The sequence below is a fragment of the Camarhynchus parvulus genome, chromosome 25 (genome assembly GCF_901933205.1).
Source record: "Camarhynchus parvulus chromosome 25, STF_HiC, whole genome shotgun sequence".
In the NCBI taxonomy this organism is placed as follows: Eukaryota; Metazoa; Chordata; class Aves; order Passeriformes; family Thraupidae; genus Camarhynchus; species Camarhynchus parvulus.
The window spans coordinates 1,229,470-1,243,166 of record NC_044595.1 but is presented as its reverse complement, the minus strand read 5'-3'; the positions used below and the strand labels follow the sequence as shown (position 1 = coordinate 1,243,166).

At 50.1% G+C, this 13,697-nt stretch overlaps 1 protein-coding gene across 2 annotated transcripts; it reads left to right on the top strand.

The window, feature by feature from the left end:
• The first annotated feature begins 1,027 nt into the window (after window positions 1-1,027).
• ANP32E (acidic nuclear phosphoprotein 32 family member E) lies at window positions 1,028-10,299 on the top strand. 2 transcript variants are annotated; one of them, XM_030965305.1, is made up of 7 exons: window positions 1,028-1,306; window positions 2,776-2,925; window positions 3,397-3,519; window positions 4,198-4,360; window positions 5,080-5,234; window positions 6,082-6,133; window positions 7,666-10,299. In XM_030965305.1, the coding sequence occupies exons 1-7, from the start codon at window positions 1,253-1,255 to the stop codon at window positions 7,728-7,730; spliced, it is 762 nt and encodes a 253-aa protein (XP_030821165.1). In that variant the 5' UTR covers window positions 1,028-1,252; the 3' UTR covers window positions 7,731-10,299. The 2 variants fall into 2 exon arrangements, with proteins under 2 accessions (XP_030821165.1, XP_030821164.1); XM_030965304.1 differs by having other exon boundaries at window positions 7,663-10,299.
• Window positions 10,300-13,697: the final 3,398 nt, after the last annotated feature.

Sequence of the window (13,697 nt, the reverse complement as noted above, 5' to 3'; positions counted from 1 at the left end):
TATATCCCCCTTGAGCAGCTCAGATTTTAGGAATTGCGCTATTCCCCAGATGTGTGAACCTGCCTCTCCTCCCTGATGCGTTGGCAGCGCTGCCGTCGCACAAATTAACCAAAAATAACACAAATACGCAAAAGCCGCAGTACCCTATGGTGAGTGAGACCCCGGAGCCCACTCGTGACACCGGCTGTGCGAGGGGATGCGCCAAACCCCGCAGGGTCCCGTCCGCACAGGACCGGGAGTGCGAACCGTCCCAGGGCCCCCCGCGGAACACGGAGCTCCAGGGGCGGCCCCTCGGGCAGACCCTTCCCGAGGCCGCGATCCCCGCCCGCCCCAAAGCCGCGACCTCCGGCCCGACCCCGCAGCGGCAGCGACCCCCTCAGAATCTCGACCCCCAGCCCGATGCGGCCCCCACAGAGCCGCGACCCCCTCCTACCCCAGAGCCGCGGCTCCCTCAGAACCTCGGCCCCGAGCTCGGTGCGGCCCCCTCAGAGCCACGACCCCCGACCCCCGCCCACCCCAGAGCTGCGATCCCCTCAAAGCCGCGACCCCCTCAGATCTGAGACCCCCTCAGAGCCGCGACCCTCTCAGAGTCGCGAGCCTTTCAGAGCTGCAGCCCCCTCACAGCCGCGACCCCCGACTCCCGCCCAGCCCAGGGCCGCGACCCCCTCAGAACCTCGACTCCCTCAGAGCCGCAATCCCCTCAGAGCCGTGACCCCCTGAGAATCTCGACCCCCAGCTCGGTGCAGCCCCCACAGAACCGTGACCCCCGACCCCCGCCCACCCCTCAGAGCCCCGACCCCCTCAGAGTCGGGGCCCCCACCCCCGCCCACCCCAGAGCCGCGGCCCTCGCCCCGCCCCCTTAGGACCACCCCTGGCCCCGCCCCTCCCGCTCAGAGCGCGCGCACCCGCCGGCCCCCGCGCGCGAGCACAAACCCCGCCCCCGCGCGTCCTGACGGGCAGCGCGCTCTACCAATAGCGCGGCGTCCACCGCGCCAATGGCGGCGCGGCGCGGGGAAGCCCCGCCCCGGGGCGGGGCGTGGCCGGGGGGGCGCCATGCGCCGTGTCATGGAGGCGCAGTGTGCGGGCGGCCATTGACGGTGCCGGAGCTGCTGCGGAGCGGCGCGGCCGGGGCGGCCCCGGCGACCCCGACCCACTCCCGGCGCGCTCCCGGCGCCCGCCGCAGCCGCAGCGACCCTCGCGGCCGCTCTCGGCCACCCTCCCTCGCCAGTGCGGAACCGCGGAAGGGGGGGCAATGGAGATGAAGAAGCGCATCAACCTGGAGTTGCGGAACCGGGCCCCCGAGAAGGTGAGGGGCGGCGGGGCCGGTGGGGCGCGCTCCCCCGCCCCGTGGGGCCGTCGCTGCCGCCTCGGGCCGCGCAGGCCCGGCGGCACCGCTGCCGAATCTGGGTCAGCCGTGGCGCAGGGCCCGGCGGGGCGCGGGCGGCGCTTCCGGCGCGGCCCCGGGACCCGCGGCCCCCCCTCATTCCCCCTCCGCCTCCTCTCCCGGGGTGCCCCGAAGTTCCCGGGGGGCGCGGCGGCCTCGGCTTCCCCCGACGTTAATCCGCCGCTTCTCCCGGCCGCAGTAAACAGGTCACGGCGGCGGCCCCGGCCGCGGCCCGTCGCTCATCCCGGCGCCTTTAATTAGTATAATTAACGTTCTTTCCCGCGCCCGCCGCCCCGTGGGGGGTCCCCATACCCGTCCCGCTTCCCCCTCCCCGCGCTTCCAACTTTCTATTTCTTAGGAAAGAGCCAAAAAACCCCAAAAATATTAAAAAAAAAAAGCCCCGAGCCGCTGGCGAGGCGGGAGCGCACGTGCGCGGCGGGCCCCGCGCTGCCCCCGCCGCCTCCCGGGGCTCCCGAGCATCGCTCCCCGCTTGGCCCCAAGGAAATCCCCGCCCGGTTCGCCCCAAGAGTAAAGTCCTGAGACTTTCGCTTTGCCTGACCCGGCGCACGTGGGTTTTTTGGGGGGAAAAAACAGCCCGAAAGTGTTGGTTTAACGCATCCAGCCGTGTTTGCGGGTGGCAGGTACTCGGAGAGGCCTCGTCGCGCTGCCAGCTGGGGATGAAGCTGGGAACCTCCCTCTCCTCCCGGCAGCTTGGCTTGAAATTTGGTGTCTGTATGGAATAATGGGCGTCTTTTAATGAAAAAATTAAGTAATAGTGGGAAGCTGGCCTCGTGGTGCTAGGCGTCGGCAGCACTCCCAAAATTTTGTTAGTGTGCAGGGAAAAGAAGTCACCTTGTGCCTGTCCTTTGCCAAGTGAATGTTCCACTCTAGATAAAATAATTTAAAATTAATTGGCTGCTTCTTGTGGTTGCTTCTACAAGTACGTGGCCTGTATTGATTATTGAGTGGCTTGGGCACAAGGAAATTATTTATTTGGGACTTCATTAACCTCTAGGAACCTCTGGGAAAATAATCTGGAGTCAGAAGGTTTTAGGTTCAGAGAGAAACTGGTTTTATGAGTTTGGTTATGCACAGTTAAATGATGAGACCTTAGAAGTCAGCAGTTGGTCGGCTGCAGTGCTTCTGTGGGGAGTTGTACGATGGAGTTTTGGGGTCAGGTGGCCGTTTTTGCAAAGTTTAATGCACGCTTAGAGAACAGGAAATTACTGCGTAATTTTTTAAATTAGGTGAACGTTGGCGATTTCAGGGCAGAAATCTGCTCTGATTTGATATGAAGCCCCAACCCTGCAGGCACTGCCCAGTCCCTGGGGTGGGTTTCAGGTGAATTTGCTGCTGTGACACCCGCGTGTGCCTGGCTGGCCTGATTGCAGGTGACAGAGTTGGTGCTCGATAACTGCCGCTCCAGCAACGGGGAGATCGAAGGGCTCAATGACTCATTTAAGGAGCTCCAGTTTCTCAGCATGGCCAACGTTGAGCTGACATCCCTGGCCAAGCTGCCCACGTTGAGCAAGCTCCGGAAGGTGGGTACCTTTGGGCTGGCAGAGCCATGGTTGCACCTTTCAGCACTCAGGGTTGGACTCCTGTGGTGCTGAAAGTGCTTCGTGGGCGTCTAAAATGTATTTTTAAGAACTGAAATTTATTTGGGTGTTTCCAGTTAATTATGGTGAGCTGGGTTTGGTTTTTGGTCTGTGTTCTTGGGGCAGTAACTGCTTGGATGTTGTGAAGGTCAAGCTATGCCTTGGTAGGAGGTTCTTGGGTCACTCAATGAACTCCAGTCCTGGTAACTTAAAACTGAGGTGCCCAAACCCATGAGATTTAAGCAGCAGTTTATAATTCTCAATTTAAAGGAACTTTTTGACAGCTAAAGCTTGTTACCTTGAGTGAATCTTCAAAAGCGATTACATTCTTAAAGGGAGAACAATTAACAATGATGCAGCTGATTCTGAGGCTGAAAATCTGTTTGTTAATTCCTTTTTTTTCCTGTCCAATAGCTGGAGTTGAGCGACAATGTCATTTCTGGAGGCCTGGAGGTCCTTGCAGAGAGATGTCCTAATCTCACATATCTAAATCTAAGTGGCAACAAAATCAAAGATCTTGGCACTGTGGAAGCTCTTGTGAGTATGAAATGGGAGGGGCTCTGGGGAGATGTAATAAATACTATTTTTTATCAAGAGCACTTAATATTTTTGCGTTGGATTGATAAAATATCACGGTTGATAGACTCAGTGCCATGGTTATAGGACAGCATGTGGAACCCCACTGCTGAAAAATGGGATGGGATGTCCCAAATCTGAGATGGTTGGGCTTGTTTTGTCTTTGAAGAAAAAGTGGCCAAGATGTGTGATGCTGATTCCTCTGGGCTTGTTGGTTAAGGTGTGTTTGTCTGCTGAGTTTTCATTAAAATGTGAAGTGATTCAGACACAGGTGTGATACGGGCAGGAGTGGGGCAGAGGAGGGAGCTACCAGTGGTGATCCATTCACCCATTTTTCTGGATGATTGGGGTTTTATCACCAAAACCCTCTAATTTTATGGATTCCCACAGGGTTTCTGCCCAAAACTGGGCTCTGCACACATAACCTAGCCCCCGAGGTTGGGAGTTATTCCACACAAGTGCCTTTGGTGGGGATTTGGCTGCTGCCAGCAACTTGGGCTGAACTTAGAGGGAGAAAAATTCTGACTAGAAATGAGATGAGGATAAAGTAAATTCTGTTATTCTTGGGTTGTCACCCTGCTGTATCTGGGAGCACCACGGGGAAAAAAAAAAAACCCAAATATTTTCATTTATTTTCAGCAAAATCTGAAGAATTTGAAGAGTCTTGACCTGTTCAACTGTGAGATTACAAACCTTGAGGACTACAGGGACAGCATCTTTGAGCTGCTCCAGCAGATCACATACCTGGATGGGTTTGATCAGGAGGACAACGAGGCACCAGACTCAGAAGATGATGATGATGGTAACTTCCTGAAACAAACTGGGGGCAGGAATGGGATGCTGGAATAAAGACCTCCATGTAGTTCAAGGTTTTCCTGAGCACACAAGTGCAATTCTGCTTGTGCTCCTGAAGAGCAGAGGCCAGAGTGTGTTTGGTGTTAATAAATAATAACAAAAACAGGTTCCAGTCCTGCAGAAGCCACCTGGGCTTAAGAGAATTGGACTAAAGATACTTTTGCAAAGACACAAATATTCTTGTTGCCAGCAGTAAAGCTCTTTGTGCCACTGAGTGATACAGAGCGAGGGGACATGCACATTGTGTTGAATAAAAAATTAGAATTTTACAGGGTTTTGTAATGGTTTCAGGCCCCTGCTTCAGTATAATATAGATTTTAGTTCCAAAAGCACACCTAGTTCCTTTTGGTCCCAGCTTGGTTGCAGTCCTTAAGGGGGGCTGTTAGGGCTGGCAGGATTTTGTATTTGTAGCTGCTTCAGACATCAGAAGTTTTGCCTGAAGCTTATGATGGAAAAACTCTGAGAGTCTTTCTTAGAGAAAAAAATGACAAAATTTAACTTGGTTACAATCATGGTCATTTCCCATGTGTTGCCTGGATTTAGAAAAAAATTAAAATCCCCAAATCCTTCAGGAGAAAAACTATTAGGGCCAGCCCAGCCTGCTATACCCAGAGAGGAGAGAATGGAATTGAACTTCTGGTCTTCTATCTGTGTTCTTCACTGCAGAGGGGGATGAAGATGATGATGATGATGAGAATGAAGCTGGGCCTCCAGGAGAATATGAAGAAGAAGATGATGAAGACGATGGAGCTTCAGATTTGGGTGAAGGTGAAGAGGAGGAGGAAGTTGGTCTTTCATACCTGATGAAAGAAGAAATTCAGGTAAAGTTTGTAAATGCTGCCAAGTGCAGGAAGCAAAGAGAAGCTCCTGTGGGGTTCTGTGGTTACAGAAAACAGTTCTGGTACAGTTCCCAGAGAAGAGAAAACAGGCACCTTTCAGGAGGTGATGAGTAGAGTTCTTGTAGCTATAAACTGATCACACAAATTACAGGACAGCAGTGAAGCCCTGGGTCCTGCTCAGGTCCTCCCCTCCTGCAGGGAACGTGCTTGGCGTGGGGTTTGTGCCCCCAAAGCAGCCCCCCCATTTGGGATTGAAGGGGATTTGGGATCCTGTGCCCAGCCACTGCTGGTTCTTTGATAAGAGTTTGCTTCCTGCCAGGGAGTTCATGTGGAGTGGGTTTAATCCCAGTATTCCAAGGGCCACTATCAGAGGTTTGTTTCCCCATTTTGACTTGTCACACTCCCCTGTGTACAAAATTCCGCCAAGCAGAGGGATATAAAAACAAGACTTGGGTTTGTTGAATTCTCTGGAGCTGATTGTTAATTCGTTTACATTCCTCATCTATCAGCTTTAGAACAAGACAAAAAAAAAACTAAGACAAAAACTCACTTGTTTTAACAGAGTTATGCACCTTTTCCTCCAGGCTCTTATTGTGGGTTCAAAGGCAATCTAGAGCTGCTGGCATCTCTCTCACAGTTAATTTTTCAATAACTTTGAGCTGACCTAAAGAAGTGAAGAGTGGGGAAAATCAAAGAAATGAACCTCTGGGGCTGACTGATGCCCTGGTGGAGAAATTGCAGGGAATTCCTGGATTTCTGCTTGGGATCATTGTGGAAACAAGACTTCAATAAACAGAAATTGTAAAAATATCTCCCAATTTTCGTACAGGATGAAGAGGATGATGATGACTACGTTGAAGGAGGTGATGAGGAGGAAGAAGGTAAGTGCTCAAGGATTGAAGTTGTGACTGAAATAATCAATTCTCTAGAATTGTCTTTGTGGGTTTGGGGCATGCACGCTAACACAAAAAATCAAGTAAAAGTGAGGAAGAACCAACAGTTTTCTGAAAGGAAAGGCACTATCTGCTGTGCAGTTGGAAATTGTTCTTTGATGTGGAGAGGAGTGGGGCTCTGCTGTGCATCTTGTTATTTACATACATTGGAAATATCCCTCAAGTGCACCAGAGTCTCCTCTGGCAGCCAGGAGCAGCTGGAGCTTTCCCTTTATCCAGCTTCTCCATAAGCAATTCTGGGACAAAGTTCTGTTTGCAAGAAGTGGCTTACTGCAGTATTTTTTAATAATTTTTTTTCATAAAAAAATTCCAGGTGTTTGTAAAGACAAATCCCAGAATTTCTCCCCAGCTGAGCTCCCATCTCCTCCCCATGCTGGGCTCAGTGGAGCAGGTTTGGGAGCTGGATTTTCCACTTGCAAAACCAGTATTTCTGAAGGAGCAGTGTGAATTCTTCCCTTAGTATGAATCCACTGGCCAGGGGGTGGCTGCTGGGCAATGAATGGACTGGCTGGGGCAGCATTGCACTGCGGGCTCCCACCAGCAGAGAGCACAGCACACCACCCAGATCAGCCCCTGGGCACAGAAAAACAGGGATATTCCACAGCACAGCACCCAGATCAGCCCTTGGGCACAGAAAAACAGGGATATTCCACAGCACACCACCCAGATCAGCCCCTGGGCACAGAAAAACAGGGATATTCTACAGTACAGCACCCAGATCAGCCCCTGGGCACAGAAAAACAGGGATATTCTACAGCACAGCACCCAGATCAGCCCCTGGGCACAGAAAAACAGGGATATTCTACAGCACAGCACCCAGATCAGCCCTTGGGCACAGAAAAACAGGGATATTCCACAGCACAGCACCCAGATCAGCCCTTGGGCACAGAAAAACAGGGATATTCTACAGCACAGCACCCAGATCAGCCCTTGGGCACAGAAAAACCAGGGATGTTTTGCAGGATCCTAGCTGGGATGTTCTGTCTCTTTGGCACAGAAATCCTAGGGATGTTCTGGCTCTTTGGGACAGAAATCCCAGGGATGTTCTGGACCTTGGCCACAGAAATCCCAGGGATGTTGTGCAGAATCCTGGGCTGGGATGTTCTGGTCCTTTGCCACAGAAAATCCAGGGATTTTGTGCAGGATCCTGGGCTGGGATGTTCCACAGCACAGCACCCAAATCCAGCCTTTGGCCATAGAAAATCCAGGGATGTTCTGCAGGATCCTGGGTTGGGATCTTCTGGCCCTTGGTCACAGAAATCCCAGGGATTTTGTGCAGGATCCTGGGCTGGGATGTTCTGTCTCTTTGGCACAGAAATCCCAGGGATGTTGTGCAGGATCCTGGGCTGGGCTGTTCCATCAGGAACACACCTGCACCCCACACACACTCCCCATTCCCTTCTCCTGTTCTCTGTGGGCAGACCATAATGAGCTGTGTGTGTCCCCTCTCTCCTTAGCAGAGGGTGTCCGAGGGGAGAAGAGGAAACGAGAGCCCGAGGATGAAGGCGAGGAAGAGGAGGATTAATTTGCAGGACCAGACTCTCCAGTTGAGAAAGACGCAATAGTGATTATGCAGCTCTGTATGTCCATGTACCATAGATGTCCTGACAGAAATCCTATGTTAACTTTTTATAGCAGAAGTGTGGTTTTACTATTCCTGCCCCTTTTATCATTCCAGATAAGCTCTGATAGCCCATAGGGAACCTTCTGTAGAGAACAATTTTCAACCCTATAATCACTGAAGCCATTGGCAAATTCCCCCCACCAGACTTTTCTTTGGAGCTCTTTAATTTCGTACAATCTTGCTGTGTTGGTCATTGTTAGCCCTGAATCCAACCCCATGTCCCATGGGTTTAATGTTGGGAGTTTTCATTCAGGATTTTAAAGTTTTTATGCTTAAAAAGCTGAACTGAAAAGTGCTCTACAGTGAATTCCCCACTCTTTCTTAAATCAGTTGACTCTAGGCCAAGTTTTCCATGGATTCAACTGGAAACCCCCAACTAGATGACACCCATGTTTCAGTTTTTTTAAAAGGTGACTCCTGTGATTTTTTTTTTTTAAAGCTCCTCTCTATTTTGGGTATTCCAGGGTAAAGCCTCAGTGGGTTTCAGAAGATGTTTTTGTTTTCCTGCTTGCTCCAATGTTCAGTATTTGGAGTATTCACTAGATTCCTTCAAGAGTGTATTTTGGCAAACTGAAAGAATTGTGATCCTTACAGGGTTGCAATCCATAAATTTTCCCCCAAGTCCATTGTCACTGCAGGTATTAACAAAGCAATTAATGTGTAGTTTTAAACCTTTTTGCCAGAAATCTTTGTTAAACTTTCACTCACTTTGCTCTTGCATTGTCATTCTGGGAATTCTGCACCACTCATGGCTATAAAATGTATAAAATAGATGAAATATGCATTTCTGATGCAGAAGTGAACGGGTAACTCCTCCAAGCGTGTCGTTTTCCACCCCCCAGCTTTTCTAGAACTGTTGAAGGGAAGAATGAACCCAAGTTGGCCCTTCTCTGCACTTCACCTCTTAAACTGTTTAAATCTGGCTGTAAAACACTCAGTTTGTGTGTAACAGTTGGGAATATTTGGGGGTTTATATTGAGTGGCTGCAGAGAGAGCATGAGGGATGTGCAGAGAAGCTTTTTATCTAGCAGCCTTTATAATTCCTAATCTGCCCCAATGTATCATCCTTTCCTGTTGGAAACAAATTTTCACTTCCAGCATTCCTCCTTCAGGCGTGACCTGGGTTTCACACAGCGTAGTGGCGGTGTCACACTGCCTGACATCAGTCTCACATAGGTCCTGAACCAAATATCACACACAGCTTTATTGCAGAGACTTATTTTTGTATCTGTCCTGGCTGCCAGAAACTGGGGAGAGCCTGCAGGTGGGAGGAGAGAGATTCCTGGGTCTAAGAGAGTCAGTCCCTCATCACCTGGTTCCCTGTGGGGTGTCCCTTAGGAATTTCAGTGTGACCTCCAGCTCTTGGGTGGAGTTTAGATCATGCAGGGTTGAAGTTCTGCAAAGCCCCGCTCACTCCCTGTGTGTGTGGTTTTATTCCCCCCCTAACTAGAGCCTTAACTCCGGGTTTCTCCTGAACCATCCCAGCCTCAAAGCGGAGTCTGGTGGTACACTGGGGAACAACTGACTCCTCGGGCTTTGTGCTTTTTAAAGGATATCTCTAAAGACACTAGAAAAGCTGTGGTGAAACTTCCTTTGCAGCCACAACCAAGTCCTGTGTTTGTGATGAGTCCTGGCTGGGTCAGTGCATGGTTGTCATGTCCTGAAGGCTCTGGGCGAGGCACTCACTCCGTGCTCAGCTTTGAGAGAAAAAGTGTTTTTTCCCATCCTTTTGCTTCTTGTCCTTAGATTGAAACTTGTTATTTATAAGTGTGTACGTTAGAGCACCTCCATGTCAGGGTTTTACTTAAATGTCTGTTACTGATGCAGATAAAATTAGTTTTAAATGGAAGAAGAAAAAAAAAAGTCTATTTTGATGGATTAAAATAACGTGGGTAGTGGGCTTGTTTGGATAAGCAAGACCAGAGCTCTGAGGGGTGACAGCCTTTCCCTAGGCCAGACTTCCCACTTCCCAAACAGCCACAGTTCCACCACGTGGAACCTGAGCCCCTCACGAACCCAAGAAATCTGTCCCAGTGTCACCATCCCCGGTCCCGTGTCCTCCGCTCGGCATGCAGCAACAGCGTTTTTTAACGAGGAATTCAGAGCCTCCAGATAACTTTTGAAACTTTTTTGCTTGGTGGGTGGTCTTTTCATGCAAATACGTCAGGGTGGGTTTTATATTTTGTAGAGGTTTTGTCCTATTTTAATGCTCTTTGTATGGCAGTCTGTATATAGTGTGGTTTGGTTCCTTCTCCGACTCTTTCCTGAAACTTTGGAGTAACTGATTTTGTGCAACTGTGTTTTGAATAAAGCCATGACAGTGTTAAATTAAAGACAACAGCCCTGCAGCACTCTTCTGGTAACTTTTAGTTGTAACAAAACATGTTTCCTCCCCATGTGTGCTGTAAATTTTAAATTAAAAAGTTTTCAAACCGAATTATTTCAAATAAATTGAGACTATTGTATTGGATTACTTCTCGGGGTATGTCCACCTGTGGGAAGGAATGGAGTAAGGGAATTTTCTTTCTGGTTGTGGAAATCTGCAGAATGGTGTGTGTGTTTCTGGGGATGGAACTCGGACTTGTACTCGAGTCCTTGGTAACACTGGAACATTTGAGGTAGGATGTTCTGGAAAACCCGAATGGTTCCCTGAGTGTTTCCGGGTGAGTTTAACACAGATGTCATAGACATCAGAGTCTGGGCGAGTCCTGAGATTTGCTTTTCACAGGTCCTGCCTTGTGCCCAGCAGCCTGAGCTAAGTCTGGTGCTGAAATATTCCTCACACAAGAACAATGTTTAAAAAAAAAACCTGCTGCTCCTCCCGAGCTAGAGAAAGCATTGTTTTATCTTGGGATTAGTCCAGCATTCCTGGCAAAAATCCCTTGGATGCACTTGAGAAAGCCCTTGGCAAACAGGCTTTTCTGCTGCTGGATGAGCAATTAGGCAAGAAATGGGTGGTGACTTTCTGTGATAGTTTATTTAGCTTTAAAGGGTGGAGAAGAATTGGTGTTCCAGCTGAAGCCCCACGTCTCTACCCTCTGCACCCATTTCCCAGTGGCTCTGGGGCCAAACAGAACCTAGGTTTTGGGATGACTTTAAATAAATTAAATCCATCTTCTGGGGTTGCAGGTGGGTGAAATAAAACCAGGCTGTCACGCAGTACTTTGATGGCAAAGGACAAAGCTCCAGTGGTGTGTGGGCACATCTTCAAAGCCAGGAAAAACTTGCTGTGTGGCTGCTGGGTTCCTCACCTCCTCATGATGAGGAACTTCCTCTCCCTGCCCCAACCTCTGCTTTACACAGCTCACCTGCTGCCACAACACCAAGCATCTGTCGCTCCTGGTGTCTTCAGGTGGAATTGGGCAGGGACCGAGGGATGTGGCCGCTACCCGCGATCCAGCAGCGCCCTAGCCCTGCACAGCCCCCCCGCCCTCCATTTTGTTGCAGTGAGGGGAAGCCGTGCCGGCGGGCGGCTTCCTCCATCCTGCTCCTTCCTCCTCCTCCTTCTCCTCCCGGGGCTTTTGTCCTGTTGTGCCCCTTCTCGCTCCTTCCCCGGCCCTTATCTCCCCCTCCCAGTGGTGCTGCTTCCCCTCCTTTTCCTTCCTCAGGGTTCGGGGCGCCATTCCCCAGCCCAGGCATCCTCCTGAGGGGGCGCGCGGGCCCCCGAGCGCGGGAAACCGCGACCCACGGGGCTCCCCGGCTGCGGCCAGCAGGGGCCGAGCCGCGACCCCGCCGCTGATTGGCTGAGATTTGCCGCAGTTCCGCCCCTCCGCCTTCCCGCCACCCGCGCGTGCGGCGCCCCGCCCACGGCCCCTCAGGCCCCTCACGGCGGCGGTGAGGGAGAAGCTGCCCCTAAAGTCTCATTTCCACTCCCAAAACAGCTTCTGCTCCCACCCGAAACGCCCCATTTCCACCCCAAAGCCTTCAGGAGAGGCTTTTCCCCTCAGGTTGTGTGAACTTTATTGCGGTGATGGAAAACAACGCGGTTCAGAGGCCAAGCGGAGAAAAAAACCCGGAAATACAAATCGTGATCCTGAAGGCGGCTGTCAACGTCGTGTGAGGAAGGGTAAATTCAGCCAGGATTTGGTACAAATGCATAGGGTGAAAATAGGAAGAAATTCCTCATAAAATTCTTCAGGTTGTTTAATTAAGCCCAGTAGCAAGGGAATTCCAAAGAATGTGTTTTCAAGCAGCTCCTGCTGCCATGTAGTTCTTAATATCCCCCAGATTGCTCCTGCTTTCGCAGGGCAATGTGCCATGTGCAAGTTCCAAGGCAAATCTTCCCCTTATTCAATTACATCCCTACTTCCCATTGCCCATTTCCAGGTTAATTCAACCCAGCCACAGTACTGAAGGGTTTTGGGGTTATTTTTGTGACCAAGGTGCCTGGGTCAGGGGAGTGGTCTGGGGCTCCCACAGATCAGACTTCCACAAAAGAGAGGGTTTTTGGTATGAAATGTGGCCAAGAATTCCTAGAACTATCTCTTGCCATTCCTGCACTTTCCATAATGACCAGTTAGCCTTTTTGCCCCTTTATTCTCCCTCAAATTAAATTAATTTTAAAAACCTCATGCTGCCGAGGATATAAACCCCAAGGATCTCTCAATGCCTAACCCGCAGGCAGCTCACTTTCAGCTTTACTCATCTGTATTTTTATGTGAGAATGGGGAAGCCAACATTCTCGTGGAATCCCATGAATTCAGGAATTTGGCCTTGGAGAAAACTGTAAAATCCTTTTGAACTGCTTGATGGAGTAATGAGAAATCTCAGAATGAAAACTGCCCCATTTTCCAGCAAACAGAGCTGTTGTTGATTTTGGCAGCAGAGCTGCTGTATGCTAAAAATACACCAGTTTCACTGGTCATACCCGTTGCAAAGGTCTGAAGCAAAGAACGAGATCTGAATTTATGAGGTAAAAAACGATGCTTGAATTATTTTTATCCATTTCTGAGCCTCTCAGTTGTGCCAGGGGCTGCAGTGTCACGTTAGATGTGCACACTCGTGTTCTCCATTTGCTCATTGATCACTGGCACAAATGGAAAGTCAGGAATGCAGCTCCCCCGGGGTACCAAAACCCATGGGATGGAATAGAAAGAGTCAGGGACAGCAGCTGCTTGAAGCAGGACATGGAAAAATGTCCCTCTGCAGAGCCTGGGGCTGGGAAATTCCTGTTGGGGAACACTCCTCTGGTTATAAACTTTAAAATTACAGTTCATAGTATGCTTGATTTCTGCTTTGAGTGTGTCTCGTTAAAAAAATAATAAAAAATTACCCCCCAAAATAGCCAAGGAAAGTCCTTCCTATTGCTTCTAATTTAATTGGCACAAATGAGGGAGAATCCAAAAAGAAATGTTTGGCCACAACAGCAAACCAGCAGAAAACCACAGGACACATTAAAGCTGGGAACTCCTGGCACTGAGAAAAGAATCCTGTTCTAGGAACAAAATGACCCCAGAGTGTGGGTTCATGCTGGAAAAGGAGCTGATCTCTCCTATGTGAATGTAACATGTTCACACAGGGTGTTTGAGGGGCATTTCCTTCTAGTCTGGCGTTAATTTAAATAAAACAATCTAGTGCTGACTGAGGAGCAGCCAGCCAGAGCTCCCCAGCATTGCTTTGGTGAAGCACTGATGTCTTCTGGCCATTTGTGAGGGGCTTGGTCACATCCTTGTCCCTGGGAATGTTGAGGACATGCAGGAATCATGTTTAATCAGGAATCTGAGGCTGGAAGGGAGCTCCTGGCTAATGGTGAATTGAAGCTAAGGTGTCCCTGCAGCAAGTGCCTCTCTGCACTCATTACTGAATCACATCTGTGTCTCTCAGCTTCATCACCATGATGAGTCATAATTATTCTGCTTTAAAGTGTGT

Bases quoted from the DNA above. Each gene is read 5' to 3' on its own strand.
- ANP32E (XM_030965304.1), top strand. From the start codon at position 1,253: ATGGAGATGAAGAAGCGCATCAACCTGGAGTTGCGGAACCGGGCCCCC. The intron at 4,361-5,079 runs GTAACTTCCTGA...TCTTCACTGCAG, and splicing joins CTCAGAAGATGATGATGATG to AGGGGGATGAAGATGATGAT. The intron at 6,134-7,662 runs GTAAGTGCTCAA...CTCTCTCCTTAG, and splicing joins AGGTGATGAGGAGGAAGAAG to CAGAGGGTGTCCGAGGGGAG.